At 52.0% G+C, this 16744-nt stretch overlaps 1 protein-coding gene across 2 annotated transcripts in view; it reads right to left on the bottom strand.

Annotated features, from left to right (window-relative positions):
- PEPD (peptidase D) overlaps window positions 1-16744 on the bottom strand; it is a 136002-nt gene that overhangs the window by 69309 nt on the left and 49949 nt on the right. For both annotated transcript variants that reach the window (XM_010359608.2, XM_030942847.1), the window contains exons 8-9: window positions 7832-7907; window positions 6828-6874 (exon numbers count right to left, since the gene is read on the bottom strand). In XM_010359608.2, the coding sequence (XP_010357910.1) occupies window positions 6828-6874; window positions 7832-7907 (123 nt within the window). The remainder of the gene's footprint in view (window positions 1-6827; window positions 6875-7831; window positions 7908-16744) is intronic.

Raw genomic sequence — 16744 nt, 5'->3', positions numbered from 1 at the left:
GTATGGTGTGTAGTGTATGTATGGGATGGTGGATACATGTGTGGTGTGTAGTATATGTGGTATGTATGATATGGTGTGTATGGCTGTGGTGCATGTGTGCGGTATGTGTATGGCTGTGATGTGTATGTGGTGTGTGTAGTGTGTAGGTGCATGTGGCATGAGATGTGTGGTGTGTGTGTGTGTGTGGCACGTAAGGTATGGTGTGTGTTGTGTGTATGGCATGTTATTCGTATGCAGTATTTGATATATGTGGTGTGTGTATGGCATGTGGTGTGTGTGGTATGTGAGGGTTGTGTGTGGAGGTGTGTATGTGTGATGTATATGGTGCATGATGTGTGTGTGGTGTGTGTGTGTGTGGTGGGTGTGTGTGGTGTGTGGAACGAGTGTGGTGCGTATGGTGCGGGTGGTGTGTATGTGGTGTGTGTGGCATGTGTGTGTCGTGCTGTACGTGGTATGTGGCATGTGTGGTGTGTATGTCGTGTGTATGGTGGGGGGGTGTGGTGTGTGGCGTGTGTTGCATGTGGCATGTGTGGTATGTGCTATGTAGTATGTGTGTTGTGTGAGGTGTATGTAGTGTGTATGGTATGTGTGGGGGTGTGGGAGGTGTGTGTGGTATACGGCATGTGTAGTGTGAGGGGTGTGTATGTGGTGTGCAGGAGTGTGGGTGGTGTGTATGGTGTGTGTGGCATGTATGTGGTGTGTGAGGTGTGTGTGGTGTGTATGGTGTGGTGTAGTGTGTGTGTGGTGTAGTGTGTGCGTGGTGTAGTGTGTGCGTGGTGTGTGTGTGTGTGGCATGGGGGGCATGTGCATGGATTGTGTGTGGTGTATGTGGCATGTATGGGTTGTGTGGTATGTCTTGTGTGTGTGTGTGGTGTAGTGGTATATGTGGTGTGTATGTGTGGTGTATGTGGTGTGTTGGTGTAGGGGTATATGTGGTGTGTGTGTGTGGTGTATGTGGTGTGTGGGGTATGTGTGTGGTGTATGTGGCTTGTACGGGATGTGTGGTGTTGTGTGCGTGGTATGTATAGTGTGGTGTGTATGTGGTGTGTGTGATGTGTATGGTGTGGTGTGTATGGTGTGGTGTGTGTGTATGTAGTGTGTGGTGTGTGTGGTATGTATGGTGTGGTATGTGTGTGTGTATGTGGTGTGTATGGTGTGTATGATGTGGTGTGTGTATGTTGTGTGTGGTGTGTGTGAAGTGTATGGTGTGGTGTGTATGGTGTGTTGTGTGTGGTGTGTTGTGTGTGTTGTGTATGTGGTGTGTGGTGTGTATGGGGTGGTATGTGTGTCACGTATGTGGTGTGTGTGGGGGCATGTGTGTGGTGTATGTGGTGTGTGTGGTGTATGTGGTGTGCACAGGATGTGTGGTGGTGTGTGTGGTGTGTATGGTGTGTGTGTTGTGTATGTGGTGTGTAGTGTGTATGGTATGGGGGCGTGTGTATTGTATGTGGCGTGCACGGGACGTGTGGTGTTGTGTGTGGTATGTATTGTGTGGTGCGTGTGTTGTGTATGTGATGCATGGAGTGTGTGGTGTGGGGGGCATGTATGTGGTGCATGTGGCATGCACGTGATGTGTGGTGTGGTGTGTATTGTGTGGTGTTGTGTACGTGGTGTGTGGTGGGGGCATGTGTGTGGTGTATGTGGTGAGCATGGGATGTGTGGTGTGGTGTGTGTGGTATGTATGGTGTGGTGTGTATGGTGTGGTGTGTGTGTTGTGTATGTGCTGTGGGGGGCATGCATGTGGTGTATGTGGCATGCACAGGACGTGTAGTGCTATGTGTATGGTGTGTATGGTGTGGTGTGTGTGTTATCTATGTGGTGTATGGTGTGTGTGGTGTGGGGGGCGTGTGTGTGGTGTATGTGGCATGCACAGATTGTGTGATGTGGCATGTGTGGTGTGTATAGTGTGTTGTGTGTGTCGTGTATGTGGTATGCATGGTGTGGTGCGTGTCGTGTATGTGGTGTGGGGGGGCACGTGTGTGGTGTATGTGGCAAGCACGGAATGTGTGGTATTGTATATGTGTACGTGGTAGGTATGGTGTGGTATGTGTGTTGTGTGTGTGGTGTGTGTGTGGCATCTGGGGCATGTGCCTGGTTGGGGGAGACCCTCAGGCCGTTTCCCCTCTCCCCAGCCCATCTGCACTTGAGGTGCGCTGGGCACACAGAATCACAACACGCTCCATCTGGCCAAAGAGTAAGAAAAGCACCAAGGCCTTGAATGAGGAGCACAGCTGGGCAAGTCCTTCACTCACAAGGGACTGACCGGGACAGGAGGTTGCGATTGAGGGCTGTCGCCTGTGGCAGCAGCACCCAGAAAAGCCCAGACCTGTGGAGGAGGGTCTCCAGTGGGTCCTGGCCTGGGAGAGGACGCCACCACACAGTCCCCGTCATACCACACAGATATTCTCCCTTTCCCATGATTCTCACGACCCCCCCAGAAACGAAAGGACCCCAAATGGCCCACTCACAGCTCAGAGAGAAAGAGCATAATTTCAATCAAGGCCCCAGGCTGTCAGACACATCGAGTTATTAATCTCCTCGTGGCAAATGTGAGCTGGGACTCGCTTACACAGCCAATGGAGCATGCTCTAAATTAGCGTTTGCAGGTAATGGATCCGGCCGCCAGCCCCACGCCAGCTGGCTACAAGCTGGTTACGCCACTAACATGAAATAATAGGAGGCGGAAAAATGGACGGCCTGATTGGGCCTGCTGTTAGAGGCCGATTTACCCAACACGGACGTCTTATTGGTTTAACACAATTTACTACACCTCAATTGCGGAAAATGATTTTCATTCCTCTGAACCCTCAACTCCCAGGCGCCGCATGAGGGAGGAGTCTTCATAAATGCCATCCGCTCACTTTTTTTTTTTTTTAACATGCCTTCAAGATTTTATAACAAATCATAGATAATAAAACAAAAAGAGATAAGGCTTAGAATGGGGGGTCCAGGCCAGCATCTCTTGAGTCCTGGGGTGGGTGGTGTGTCCATGTTCCAGAAAACCAGCCCTGACTCCTGCCCTGAGTCCTGAACTGCAGAGCTCCCTGCCTTCTTTCCCGGCATCCCTGTGCAGGGCTGAGGCCCGCCAGACCCCCAACAGAAAGTCCAGCAGGTCTTAGGGACGCCCACCTTGCTCACAGGGTGCTATCAACACATATAAAAGAGCAGCTGGCTTCCTTTGAACCCAGTGAGTCAGCGATTCACACAGCAATATAACCGTCCCCCAGCCTTCCCTGGTAGCAGTTGAGCCTGTGTTCAAAGAGGCACACCCCTGGGTAACCAAAAACATGGGCTTTAGGAGAGATTTTTATTCCCTGACTAGTTAAGAAAAGAATTCTCAAGCTCCCAGTGACACAGAAGATGGCAGAAAAATCACTTAAAACCTTTTCTTCTTTTCCCATCCATCGAACCCACCCACACGTTTCCCAACACCCACGATGGGTCAGACACTGTGCAGATAAATGAGACATGGTCCCCAAGAAGTCGCCTCCAGGCTCTCCATGACAAGGACCACAAAACTGTGTCACACAGTGATATCCTGCCCTGGAGAGGGAGCTCGAGGCGGAAGAAGTGTCAGCCCACCTCCCTGATCGCAGATGTCCCCAGGGGCTTCAGCCACCTCCTCAAATCTGGCCAGGGATACTCCACGATGTGACACTTTCCCCAGACACCCATCTTCCCACCATCTTCAGATGGGGTGACCCCTCTCTCCCCACTTGGTCCCCTCAGGAACAGCCTCCATCTCTCGTTCTTGCTGTCTCAGTTCCCGTCCCCACACCACTGCTCTAAGCTCTCAGGGGCCCACAGATCAGATAGCTTCCCTGGTGGGCACTGTTTCCCCTCTGTATATCCTGTGGCCAGCAGCAGGTGGGCGCACATGGCAGGTGCACAGCATGGGCAGCAGGTACATATGCTGACCCGATGCCACTCAGCACCCTGTGGGAGTGTGTGGCATGTATGTGGTGTATGGTGGGGGGCATGTGTGTGGTATGTGGTGTGCACATGATGTGTGGTGTGGTGTGGTGTGTGTTGTGTGGTGGTGTATAAGTGGTGTGTGGTGTGTGGTGTGTGGTGGGGGCATGTGTGTGATATATGTGGCGTGCACACAATGTGTGGTGCGGTGTGTATTGTGTGGTGTTGTATGTGTGTACATGGTAGGTATGGTGTGGTGTGTGTGTCGTGTGTGTGGTGTGTGTGTGGCATCTGGGGCATGTGCCTGGTTGGGGGAGACCCTCAGGCCGTTTCCCCTCTCCCCAGCCCATCTGCACTCGAGGTGCGCTGGGCACACAGAATCACAACTCGCTCCATCTGGCCAAAGAGTAAGAAAAGCACCAAGGCCTTGAATGAGGAGCACAGCTGGGCAAGTCCTTCCCTCACAAGGGACTGATGGGAACAGGAGGTTGTGATCGAGGGCTGTCGCCTGTGGCAGGAGCGCCCAGGAAAGCCCGGACCTGTGGAGGAGGGTCTCCAGTGGGTCCTGGCCTGGGAGGGGACGCCACCACATGGTTCCCGTCACACCACTCAGATCTTCTCCCTTTCTCATGATTCTCACGACGCCCCAGAAACGAAAGGGCCCCAGATGGCCCATTCACAGCTCAGAGCTCCTGGCTCCTGGCTGAGCTTCCCAGTGCACTCGGCTGTGGCCTCTGGCTTCGAGCTCATCTCTCCAAAAGCCACCCTGGTCCACACAGGATGCGGCAGCAAGGCCAACCCAGGGTCTTGGGATGGGGGTGGAGGGAAGGTGGAGCAGTTTGTAGACCGGGGTGACATCTCCCCAGAGCTCAGGTTCACAACACTCTGCTTCCAACAGCAGCCAAGTGCAACGTGTGGACTCTATGTGGATCCTGACTTGAACAAACCAATGCTAAAAAGAGTTTAGGATCAATACGGACTAGACATTCATGACGTTAAGGAGTTACGGTTCATTTGTGATAATGAATGTGATATTGGCCTGGTGGTTACGTAAAAATAAAAAAAAAATTCTCATCAACTGAAATACCTACTGAGGTATTTACAGGTGCCATGACATGATGTCTGGGATTTGGCTTTAAAATGCTCTAGCAAACAAAACTAAACACAAAAACCTGATGGGGACTTCGGGGTTCATTATACTTTTCTATTATTTTGGATATTGAAATTTCCTGTTTAAAAAAAAACAAAAAGCCCTCCATTACCTGGAAGGCATGAGGGCTAAGGAGCGGGGAGTATTCCAGGGCCCCTGGCCCCTGACCCAAAGCTGGTACAGCCCTGTCCACAGGCTGGGCAGGGGCCAGCTCTGGGACGCTGTGGGGAGGGAGGCTCAAGGCCCCTCCCAGGAGCCACCTTGGGAGCAGGACTGCCTGCAGCACAGGGCTCGGGCGGCCAGCATGCGGAGGACGGCAGGGCTCCACACTGGGTTCAGCTATTCCTGCCCCAATTTCTCGCTTATTTTTATTTGAAGCATCAGCTATGGGTCACTATGATTCAACTCAAGCTGGGACAGGTTTCCGGGGCAGTGCCAGTCTGAGAGACCCACTGTCCAGCCCACCTCATGGGAGGAGCCCCCAACACACTTCCCATCCCAGATCCTCGGAGCGGGCAGGGGGTCCTGGGAATGCTGGGTACAGAGGGCGCACTGCAGCAGACCATGCAGACACAAGTGCTGGGAGAGCTCTGCAAGCCCTTCCCAGCCTCCCTGGCTGACAGAGCGGGCATCTGATTAACGTGTGTTACATGCCCACTCCCCGGATGCCAAGCACCCGGGCAAGACCATTTTAACCTCCTCCTGGGCAAGGTAAGGAGAGAAGCACAGGAGCTGCTCAGAACTCCAAGGCGAGACCTTAAAAAGATACCCACCCCCCAAGCGCAGCCACGGCGAACAGAAGCGTTCAAGCAGCCCACTGTGGGCCCCAACCGACCTCAGCCCTGCACCCCACTGATGGAAGGCAGGCCACGAGGGCTGGGAGGGTGATATGGAGCCAGCACCCACAGGGCCGGGGCCCTGAACAGAGCAGGCCCTGAAGACATCTGGGGCGGACTTGGGCCCTGCAAGGGGGGTAAGGGACACTAGAAACTAAGCTCTCACAAGGATAGGCAGGAAAGGAAAGCCCGGTGTGGGGACAGGGGGATGGCAGCCTCTTCAGTGTCACTTCCCCAGAGCTTCCAGGTGATACCAACACTGGTGGGAGGTCTCAGAATGGGGGCCTCCTGCCACAGGACATGGGTGGGAAGGGAGCCACTGAGGCAGTCAGAGTCTGATCCAAAGGTTTCCTTGTACCACGGGTGGCAGCACACTGACCTTTGGGTCCTGGAGCGGGGCTGAGCTGGCCAGGCCACACCTGCCACAGCTGGGCAGCCGCAAGAAGCTCCCCAGGTGGCACCAGCTCGCTGCAGGCCTAACAGGAGCGGAAGGCCAATGGAGCTCTCCAGAGCTCTTTATGGGCCATTTAACCATCCCTCGACCCAGTCGCCCGAACACAGCAGACATAATGGCTGTGTTTACACATAAAAATGGCAAGCTGTTTTACTGGCGGCTTTCAGAGTCATAAGAGCAGCAATTTGGTAAAGTTTCCTGCAAATGGCAGAAACAAAGTCCAAGAGTAGAATGGTGGGGCACTAAACCACCCTGAAAAGTCATCGAAGACCATTACATCAAACACTCTGCCAAGAGCCAGGGAGCGGGGAGCAGTCAGAAGAAAAATAATCTTTGCCTGTGATCCTGAAGCCCTGTTCATAATCCCCACTCAAGGTGTGTGTGCCGCTGCGGCATTTCATCTGTTACTCACTCAGGGAACATAAATTACTGTTTTTTACCTTTTAATTCTACCCAGAGAAACATGGTGGCTTACCTTTCCAACTCATATTCTTTCATTCCCACCTTTACAGCCTTCATTACCTGGAGGACAGATATTAAGTAAAGACATTTGTATTAAGCAGATCAGTAACACAGCGTGATAAATAACATACAGCACTTCTTCAAAAGCACCTCTTCTTTAAAAAAGAAAAAAAGAATGATAAGTGCATGCAGTGGTACAGACATGTGACAAATTAGAACTTTTTAAAAGCTCCAAAATCCATACAGTTTATTTAAACTGCCATGAAGCACTTCCATTTGGAAGCCGATAAATGCCAAGCCTCGAGTTACAGCTTAGAGGCCACCAGCAGCCCGAGGACAGTGAGGATTCAACCATGAGGTGCTTGGTGAATACTTAATGCTACAAAAGCTATGACGATCACTAAAAGGCCTCCTTTGTTTAACTTTCATAAAACACAGAGAGCATTAACTCGTACAAGAGAGTACGCTGACCATCAATTACCCTTGTCTGTTTCCTAACACAAAACGCAACATTCCTGAGCAGACCCTGGGCCATCCTCATCTTTCAAGACATGTGTTTCCTTATTTGGTCTGCTTCCTCTAGTAAAATGGGAAGATTTGGAAGAGAACCACATGAAGAAGTTTTCAGAAAATGGATGATGGTAATAAGTGTATTTGAACCATAGTTAAGAACAAAAGATTCTTTAAAATGAGCTGAGAACTGCTGTGATATCAGGAAGGAGCACTCTACCCTCCCAGAGTTGGGACTTCTTGTTGGAGAATTTCCTGAGGATTAGTGTCCATGACTGCCACGATGGGCAGGTGCCCTAGGCTGAGGAATTGGGGCACAGCCTCTCCTGTCCCTGCCCTGTGCCCACCAGGGAACAGAAAAGAGAACCATCATCATGTAAAACTTCCTACCTCTCGTGTGGCCCTCGGGGATTAGAGCCCACCTGGAAACCCTCCATCCTCACGCAGTTCTCTCGCCACACAGCAACACTGCTTTCCCCACTCAACTGGAGCCGGTGTCTGACTTACCTCACGGTGGGCCTCACTGGAGATTTTATTGGTGTAGCGCAGAACCTCCAGCTCCATGTCTGTCTTAAACACTCGGCTTCAGAGACAGAAGAACAAAGCAGCAAGTCAGTGACTTTCAGGAGGCACTGGCCGGACCCCTCTAGGGAGACCTCAGGGCCTGTCACACCCTGCACAGCCCAGAAGGGGTGTTATGCAAGGCCGGAGTGGGGCCACCAAGACCCAGGAGTGACAAGCTCTATGGAACAGTCCAGTAGAAAACCTCCAGCGGGGAGCAGAGCTGCTGCCTGCCTTCCTAACACCAGCCGGCGGGCAGGCTGTTTCCAGGGATAAGATCTGGAAGCTGCTGTGGCGGGGGGAAGAAGCCCAGTTGCTGCAGCCTGTGACAGGCTGCCTCCCTCAGCCTCAGTTTCCCCATGCATGGAAGGGGGATGAAATCCACATGGCATGGCTGTTGGGCCCTAATCCTAAGCCTGCTACCTCTCAGGGCTCTGTCCTGTTGGCTGAAGAGTCCTCATTTCCTCCCCATCCCCACCCACCTGCCCATGGGTGGGTGACAGGGTCTGGTGAGGGGACTGAAGCCATTCCAGCTTTGTGTGTGCCGGTACAGATGTGAAAACAGCTGGGCCGCAGACACAGGCAGGAGACCAGGAGCAGAGGAGAAGAGGGAGGCAGCCACAGATGAGAGGGTGGTCTATGTGGGCAGGGAAGTCACAATCAGGGGACCCTGCTGTCCCTTCCCAGTTGGGCTGTGCCTCCTGCAACTGGACTCCTGGGGCTCCCAGGTCCTCCCAACAAACTTGTGTTAATTTGCCCAAATGTGGTTACATTTCTGGTGGTTGCAATCAATCTCACCCGCAAGTAAGACCCACGGAGAGGAGCCAAATAAGTATTCACTTTCTACCTCCACTCATTTAAAACAACCCTGGGTCCGTGGGCACTGCAAGGGCAGCCGTGCTGAGGCATTCAGAGCACCGGCCTGGGAGAAAAGCCCTGGGCTCCAGTTCAGCTCCACCCCTTCCCAGCGGTGTGCCTGAGATCCCTACTCTGTGCCTTGGTGTCCCCATCTGAAAAACGGAGATATGAACACTGTTTTCATAGTAGGTCTACAGTGAGAACTGAGTTGGCATTTTTAAAGCACTAAGGACAGTGCCTGGCACACAGTAAGTGCCGTATACACTTGTTCCAGAAACCAAGCGAAATGCAAAGCCTGCAGACACCACCTCATCCACACTTTCCACCCCAAAGCCAGGCGAAATGCTCTGATGTCCTTAGGTAGGACACCTTGATTCTCATCAAAACATGACTCCCCAGTATTCATGACAGGCCCATGAAGCTAGAGAAATCTCAGCAGGCAAACACAGCCTCCCTTCATTTTAAATTGCCATTTACTGGGGACCTGCCCCATCCTGGGTCCTGTAAGTTGCAGTGGATGCTAGGTACACTGCCCAACTCATCCCCTGAGGCCACACCCCTCTACTGGTCTCCTTGATTCAATGGAGGGAGCCAAGACTCAGCTCCCTCGCTTCAACTGGGGACATCTCTGGGGACCACTCCAGCACCAAAGCTCCCCATGGGAGCAGCCGAGATGCCCTTGTGACAGCATTGCAGCCCAAGCCTGCTCCCTCCCTCTGACACACACGCTGATCCCGAGGGTACTCCTCAATATGCTTCCTGCCCACTCGGCTCAGAGACTCAGCTTCCCATGGAACCCAACCTAGAACAGGTACTACCTTCCCATTTCACAGATAGTGACACTAAGACTTAGCTGAGACGATGTCAAAGGGCGTGTGACCCACTCTGTTACACTCACCCCCTTTTTGTTGCACTCCATGCAAAAATAACAGAACTCTACATTCAGACAAACTACTAATCAAATACAGAAGGAAACTAGTCATTTTCAGACATTCAAAAACTCAAAAACGGGGGAAGTACTTAAGGATGTCCTCCAGCAGAGACAGAAGGGTAGAAGGGTGGGGAGACGGAGAAAGCACAAGCCAATAAAGAGAAGGAGGTGATATAATGGGATATTTTAAAAAACTGGAGTCAATCCAAAAGTATAATTAGACGCTGGACAGCAAGCCTAGAAAGCAATCAGTAGAAATTAGAACTCCAAGTATGTGGCTCTGAGAAAAACAACCACAAAAAGAATGGCATGGATTCCTTTCCACAGATAAAATCAATAGGAAGCTTAAAGCTCTTAGCGATATGGTGAAGAAGATATGTTTCTTCTCTCAATAAGAAGGAAGAAAGGCAAATTAAAACTCTAGGAACAACAAAACAAAACAGATGTATGTATGAAGGCTGCATTTATTCACATGGTACCAAAGTAACAACAGGCAGATTACTCTCTAGGTCAAGGGGTAGTAACCCAGTGATCAGTCTTAGCATCATTGATTGTGCGTCAACTAAGTATAATTTGTGTCTGAATGCAGTGCAATAAGAAATACACATCACCTGGGATGTATTCTGGCAAATGTTTTAAACTTCTATGGCTTTAGATCTAGCTTCCAGTTTGCAAGAAATATGGGGATAGAGGAACAAGCCAGCCGCCACCACAAGGGAACAACCACACAAATCCAGAATTGGGATGCTGTGGTACAACTGGCCCAGCCTTTCAGTATCTGGGGGAAAAACCATCACAACACCCAAGTAAGAGATAGAAACTATACTGGCCACATCTGGGATGTCTTATGGACAACTGGAGGAATTCCTATTTACGTGAACTTTCTAATTTTCAACAATGCATGTATATATGTTGCTTTTGTTCTAATGAAAATAATAATAAAAATTTTTTTTCTAATAAAAAAAAGAACACCATTCTTTAAACAGAGAATAAACTAAAATATGGAGTGATTTTGTACAACTGATGGTTATATAAGAAAAACAGTCTAGGCCAGGCATGGTGGCTCATGCCTGTAATCCCAGCACTTTGGGAGGCCGAGGTGGCCGGATCACGAGGTTAGGAGATCGAGACTATCCTGGCTAACACGGTGAAACTTCATCTCTACTAAAAATACAAAAAATTAGCCGGGCATGGTGGTAGGCGCCTGTAGTCCCAGCTACTCGGGAGGCTGAGGCTGGAGAATGGCATGAATCTGGGAGGCGGAGCTTACAGTGAGCCAAGATCGCACCACTGCACTCCAGCCTGGGCAACAGAGCGAGACTCTTGTCTCAAAAAAAAAAAAAAGGAAAAGAAAAACAGTCTATATGCTCTTGACGCTAGGAGCCTCCTCTTGAGGGAGGTCCTGGGCTTGTGACATCCAACCCAGAGAGAAGGCACTCCCGCCCCGATACATTACTTAGCTCTGCATAGACCATGGTCATAGTGATCACAGAAACAGTTTTATGGCTGTTTTTTTCCGTTGTTATTTTTTGGGTTTTTTTTTTACCTTTTAGAGTTAATGTCTCCCCCGAAAACAGGTAAGATTTACTGGTCACATAAATGCAATGGAAATATTACAAACCCTAACAAGGAAACGCAACAGAAGTTGGGAGGTGAAGACGGGCTGGAGAAAAGACGTGTAGAGAGAGCAGGGCCCCATCTGTGCAGCCTCAGCTCACCCAGGGCAAAGGCAAGATAGGGTGGAAAGTTCACAGAGCAAGAACTAAAGGAGGCTCAAGTGTATGACAAGAAGGCAAAAGGAACCCGTGGAAGAACCAGCAATAAACATACGATGAAAAGATGGGTGGGGGTGACAGAAATGGCCCAAAGAATTGGCTCTGGGGAGGGCTGGTGTGGAGAGAGATGGGCTGGCAGGAGTCGCTGGTTTCAAGATAACCTAGCTTTCCTGTACTGATTTTGTACTAGTGGCTTTTTAAACCAAGGGTACACATTGCTTTGATAGCACTTTAAAAACCTTAATGAGGTGCTGTCCATAATGGTAAATGTCCATTCATTCATTTCACATCACTAATAAGTAAGTGCCAGCTAGATGTACCAGGCACCGGTGATGGAGTGGAGTGAAAGGGCCACGTCCTCCCCTAATGGAGCACAGAGACCACGGAGAGAGGGATACAGTGCGAGTGAGTAAACACACAATGATGGAGTGGAAGGAGGGCTGCTAAGAGCAGGAGCTGGGGTGCCATGTGAGGGAATGATGGGAGAGGCATGAGCCCTTTTGGTTTGGGGCTGGCCACCCAGTGAGGGAGGTCTGTAATACTGAGACCTGGAGAATGGAGGTGGGCAACCCAGCTGAGTCCCTCTGCACAAGGCAGAGAGTTCCCAGTGCACCCCCTGGCCAGTTCCTTTCCCTTTACTAAAGATGACCTACCTGCACCAAAGCTCCCAAAGGCCCACCCATGACCCTCACAAAGGGATCAACTCAAACACCCTCAAGATCAGCAAAGCTGGGGTGTCTGAGGATGCAGACCAGCACCCGCGCCTCTGTCGAAGGGTACCTCTCCTGCATTTCCTCTTCCTCCTCCTTGGCCTGGCCAGGAGCCCACCTGAGCTGGCCTCCATTGAGGCAGCCCAGACAGAGGGCCCGAGGCAGGCAGGCGAGGATGATGGGAACGCAAGAGGCCCGGTGGCTCTCCGACTCCCATCAGAGGCAGCAAGCCCTTGAGAACTTCACGGGAGCAGCCCACGCCAGCCAGCCGCTGACTCACACAGTCTCCATGATGCCACGCAGCTGGGATAGCCAGTCATTTGTCACTGGGAAATGAGGTGGGCACCCTGCGGCGCAGCGACACCTTTCCAAGACCACAGAACCTTCCGGGGAATGTGGAAAAAACAAACCCACAAGCCCAGGGAGACTTTCTCGAATGAACGCCCTTTTTCTCTGGCAGAGGCAGCCCTGCAGCCTGACAGTGTGCTGTTCATCATCATGAAGGTGCCTCTGATGCTGCCATATGGCGGGTGCAGTCTCATTACCTGGGACCCGGCACTTGCTCCTGTCCCCAGAGGGTGAGAGTTCAGAGCCACAGGCAGCCAGCAGCTCAGGCTTCTGAGCAAGAACCCATTCGCAGTCCCTCGGGTGTCATTCCCACTGCCACCCTCTATGACGCCAACCCAGGGATCCCGTTGTCAGGGAGCAGGTCTCTCTTCTCTCAAATGACAGCATGGGTGAGGGCCAGGGCCAGGACCTCCCGCCCTGCAACCCCTTACTTTCTCCTGGAGCCGCCCTCTGCCTCCATTCAGCTTAGATCCCTGGCCCTTCTCTACGGCCACCACTCTTGCCAGTGCTGTAGACTCCTCGGCCCTGTGCCCACCCATCTGCACGGGCTCAGCCTGTGCCTGCTCCAGGATCACTGAGCACTGCCAGGGGAAGTCAAGCACTGGCGATGGCCAAGCAAGGCCCAGTCACCTCGGCGAGACCCCAGCTCTGCCGTGAGCTGCAGAGGAACCCGCAGGAGGGCTACTCTCAACTTCCCGCACCTTCCAAAGATTTCTACCCCCAACTTCTGCCCCCAGCGGGAGCCACCGTGGATGAATGAATTCCACTCCTACTTCTTGGAGCGCACAGCAGCCAGCAGATGGGTCCACTCTCACCTCTCCTCCTCCAAACTCCCAGGACTCCCCATCCATCCTCTCCTCCCTCCCTTTCAAGGGAAGGTGCATCCTCTTCCCAAGCTCACACGCCCACCTGGGGATCCCAGCTCCAACCTCCACCATGCACCAACCCCTCCTGCTAGAAGCTCCATGGCCACCGAAACAGCTTCCTCTACAAGTGAAGAATCCTCCCCTCACTCGCCTCCTTCTCCTCTTCCAGCCAAGCCTCCCCTACGCTGCCTGCCGGGCCCTAACAGTCCTTGCCGTGGGGGAGGAGGGAAAGCAGCTTTTGCATTCTATTTTGAACTTCCTACCCCTCTCCTCCCCTCTCCTCTCCCCTCTCTGCTTCTCTCTTCACCCCCATCATGCTGCCAGTCCTCCCCTCTCCTCCTCGCAGAAGGCATGGTTCCCTCTGCCTCTCCCTGCTTTCCCTCTGCACCCACCGGCGGGTCCTCACGCCCTGGAGCTCAGTGTGCGAGAACCCCCACTATGCCCGCATTTCAATGCAGCTCTGCCATCTTCCTGCTACTTCAGCAGAGACCCGGGTGTCATCCTAGATGCCCTCTCCCATCACATCCATCCGCCGCTTCCCACATCCAACCCACGGCCAAGGTCCAGGCCTCCAGTCTACCTGCCCCAATAGCAGCTGGGGATCTTCAGGAAATGCAAACCTCATCAGGCTTTCCCTCGTTTCCAGTGGCCTTTAGGTAGCCTCAGGATGAAGGTAAGCCTCTAGTAGAGCACAACTCACGTTGGTGCAGGCCATCTCCACCACTCACCCCACGTGTTCTCCCAGCCTCCTACCTCCTCCCTCCTCTGCCTGGAACTTGTTCCTGCCCACCTCCAGCTCCCACTCAAAACACACTTTTCTCGGGGTTGGAGACGACCCCCTTCTACCCTCCCACCCTGGGCTAAATCCCTTCTCTGTGTTCCCTGGGTAGTCTAGACAAATCCTCAGAAACCTCTAACACTTAGAATTCTTTTAATTTAAGTATCTTCTGAAAGGCCATATATAGCCCTGGAAGACAGGGTCCCAGCACCAGCACAGACACGCAGTAACTATGTGTCATCAAAGCTACCTGGCCTTCCACCAAAGCCAGACAACAGCTCATTTCCAACAAGGAGAGCTGATGGCCTCATTTCAAAGAGAAAAGGAGGCCTCTCCACCCAACCCTCTCCACCCCATGGCAGCATGGGATGTTGCCAAACCGAGCACAGCAGGGGCAAAGCCTCCCCAGGCTCCAGCAGCCCAAACTCCCTCTGCCACTGCTTCGTCCCAGTCCCACAGGTAGGAAGAGCAGCCCCAGGTTGACGACAGGAGCCCATGCTCCCAGGCTCTCCACTCCGCCTCCCACTGCAGCTGGGGCATCCTCCTATGGTGATGAGCAGGAAGAGGTCATAATCTGCCAAAGGAGAAAGGACCACATCTTCCTCCCAGCAGAGGCGATAAGCATCTCTGCCGTCGAGGCCCAGGGACCTACTTGCTTTTCCAATCTTACTTTGGGGGAAGTGGAAAAAAAAAAAAAAATCAAACTGAACCAGGGCAAATTATTCCACAAAGGCAGTTCTCTGATGAAACCAGCCTGGCTGGGCTTTGGCCTGGCCCAATTGAATCTATGCTTAAATAGACGTCTGCTGTGTGCTGGTTAACCAATTATCCATAGGGCATTCTGGGCCTGAAGTCTCACCCAGGCGCCAGGCATAGAGGGATGCATCCCAGCCTGGCCTGGTTATCTCACAGCACAAACACCGGAAACAGTTTTTAAGATGACTGCAGAAAAGAACGGGATTTTCCAGCATTCCGCACAGTTTCTCCCTATCTCCAGGAGGAATGCACCACGCTGAATATGATGAACCCATTTCCAGTGTTCTTGAGCATGAACAGAGAAGGACAAAAGGGTGCCCCAGCCTCCGTGGCTCCACTGGCCCCTGGAGTGAGAGATGCATGGTCAGACTCAGTCCCATCCTTGTCTGCCCTGGGGCATGTGTTGGATGGTTGTTAAAAGTATGATCTACTACAAGGCTGACAGCCCCATGAGAGGACAAAGGCCACCTCCTCCAGGAAGCAAGAGAGAATCATGGCTCAGGACAGGATGACAAAGATGCCACCTAAGAAGTTTGAGCAGGCCGGGCATGGTGGCTCATGCTTGTAATCCCGGCACTGTGGAAGGCCAAGGCTGGAGGATCTCAGGCCAAGGCTGAGCAAAGGAATTCGAGGCCAGCCTGGGCAACACAGCGATAACCTGTCTCTACAAAATATTTAAAAATCAGACAGAAGGCCAGGCGTGGTGGCTCATGCCTGTAATCCTGGCACTTTGGGAGGCCGAGGCAGGGGGATCACCTGAGGTCAGAAGTTCAAGACCAGCCTGACATGGAGGAACCCCGTCTCTACTAAAAATACAACATTAGCCGGGCGTGGTGGCACATGTCTGTAATCCCAGCTACTCAGGAGGCTGAGGCAGAAGGGTCGTTTGAACCCGGGAGGCAGAAGTTGCGGTGAGCCAAAATTGTGCCATTGCACTCCAGCCTGGGCAACAAGAGCGAAACTCCGTCTCAAAAAAAAAAAAAAGAAGAGAAAAATCAACTAGGCATGGTGGTGTGCACCTGTAGTCTCAGCTACTCGGGAGGCTGAAGTGGGAGGATGACTTGAGCCTGCGAGTCGGAGGTTGCAGTGAGCCATGATTACAACACTGCATTCCGGCCTAGGCAAGAGCATAAGACCCTGTCTCTAAAAAGAGAACTTTGGGCAGAAGTCAGCTCAGGTTCTTTGGCCAGGAAAACACGTGCCAGGAGATGTGGGCACTGCACAGCCTCACAGAGAGTCCCCAGCTCATGGCCACGCTGTGGGCATCACCATGCCTGGAGGCTGCTCAAACAGACAGGGGGTGCTGCGAGGCAAAGGCTCCTACCCGATGTGGGCCTGCTCTCCTGCTACAGACCTAAAATCACAAAAACTAGATGAGGCAAAGATGTATTTGTGCAACCTTATTTTTTTCCTTAAATATTCACAAGTCACAGAACTGCCTCTGAGCATTAAACCCTGAATTAAGATATCAATTAACTGAGGTCTAAACACTCCACTGATTAAAATAGTAGTGAGACAAGGATGAAGCATTTCCAAAATCAGCCTCTAAGCATCAAAGTGCCACCGTGTTGAACAAAACTCATTTAAAGGGCCAGGAATTCCATCTCTCCTGGAGGTGGATGCGCAGGGAGTGGTTCTGTTGGAGCCAGGTGGGCAGGAATTCAACACCACTGAACCCCCAACAACTACCCCTTCCACACTCCATGACCCAGAGATGCAAAGGATAAAATCCCACAAGGGGAAGGACAGAAAGAAAAGAGCTGGCTGGAATTACATATCCTCGGGGGAAATCAATCAATAAGTCCTCTCAAAGAAACCAGAGCCACGAAGAAAACGA

Source organism: Rhinopithecus roxellana, chromosome 12 (genome assembly GCF_007565055.1).
Source record: "Rhinopithecus roxellana isolate Shanxi Qingling chromosome 12, ASM756505v1, whole genome shotgun sequence".
Taxonomy (NCBI): domain Eukaryota; kingdom Metazoa; phylum Chordata; class Mammalia; order Primates; family Cercopithecidae; genus Rhinopithecus; species Rhinopithecus roxellana.
This window is presented reverse-complemented; position numbering and strand designations above follow the sequence as displayed.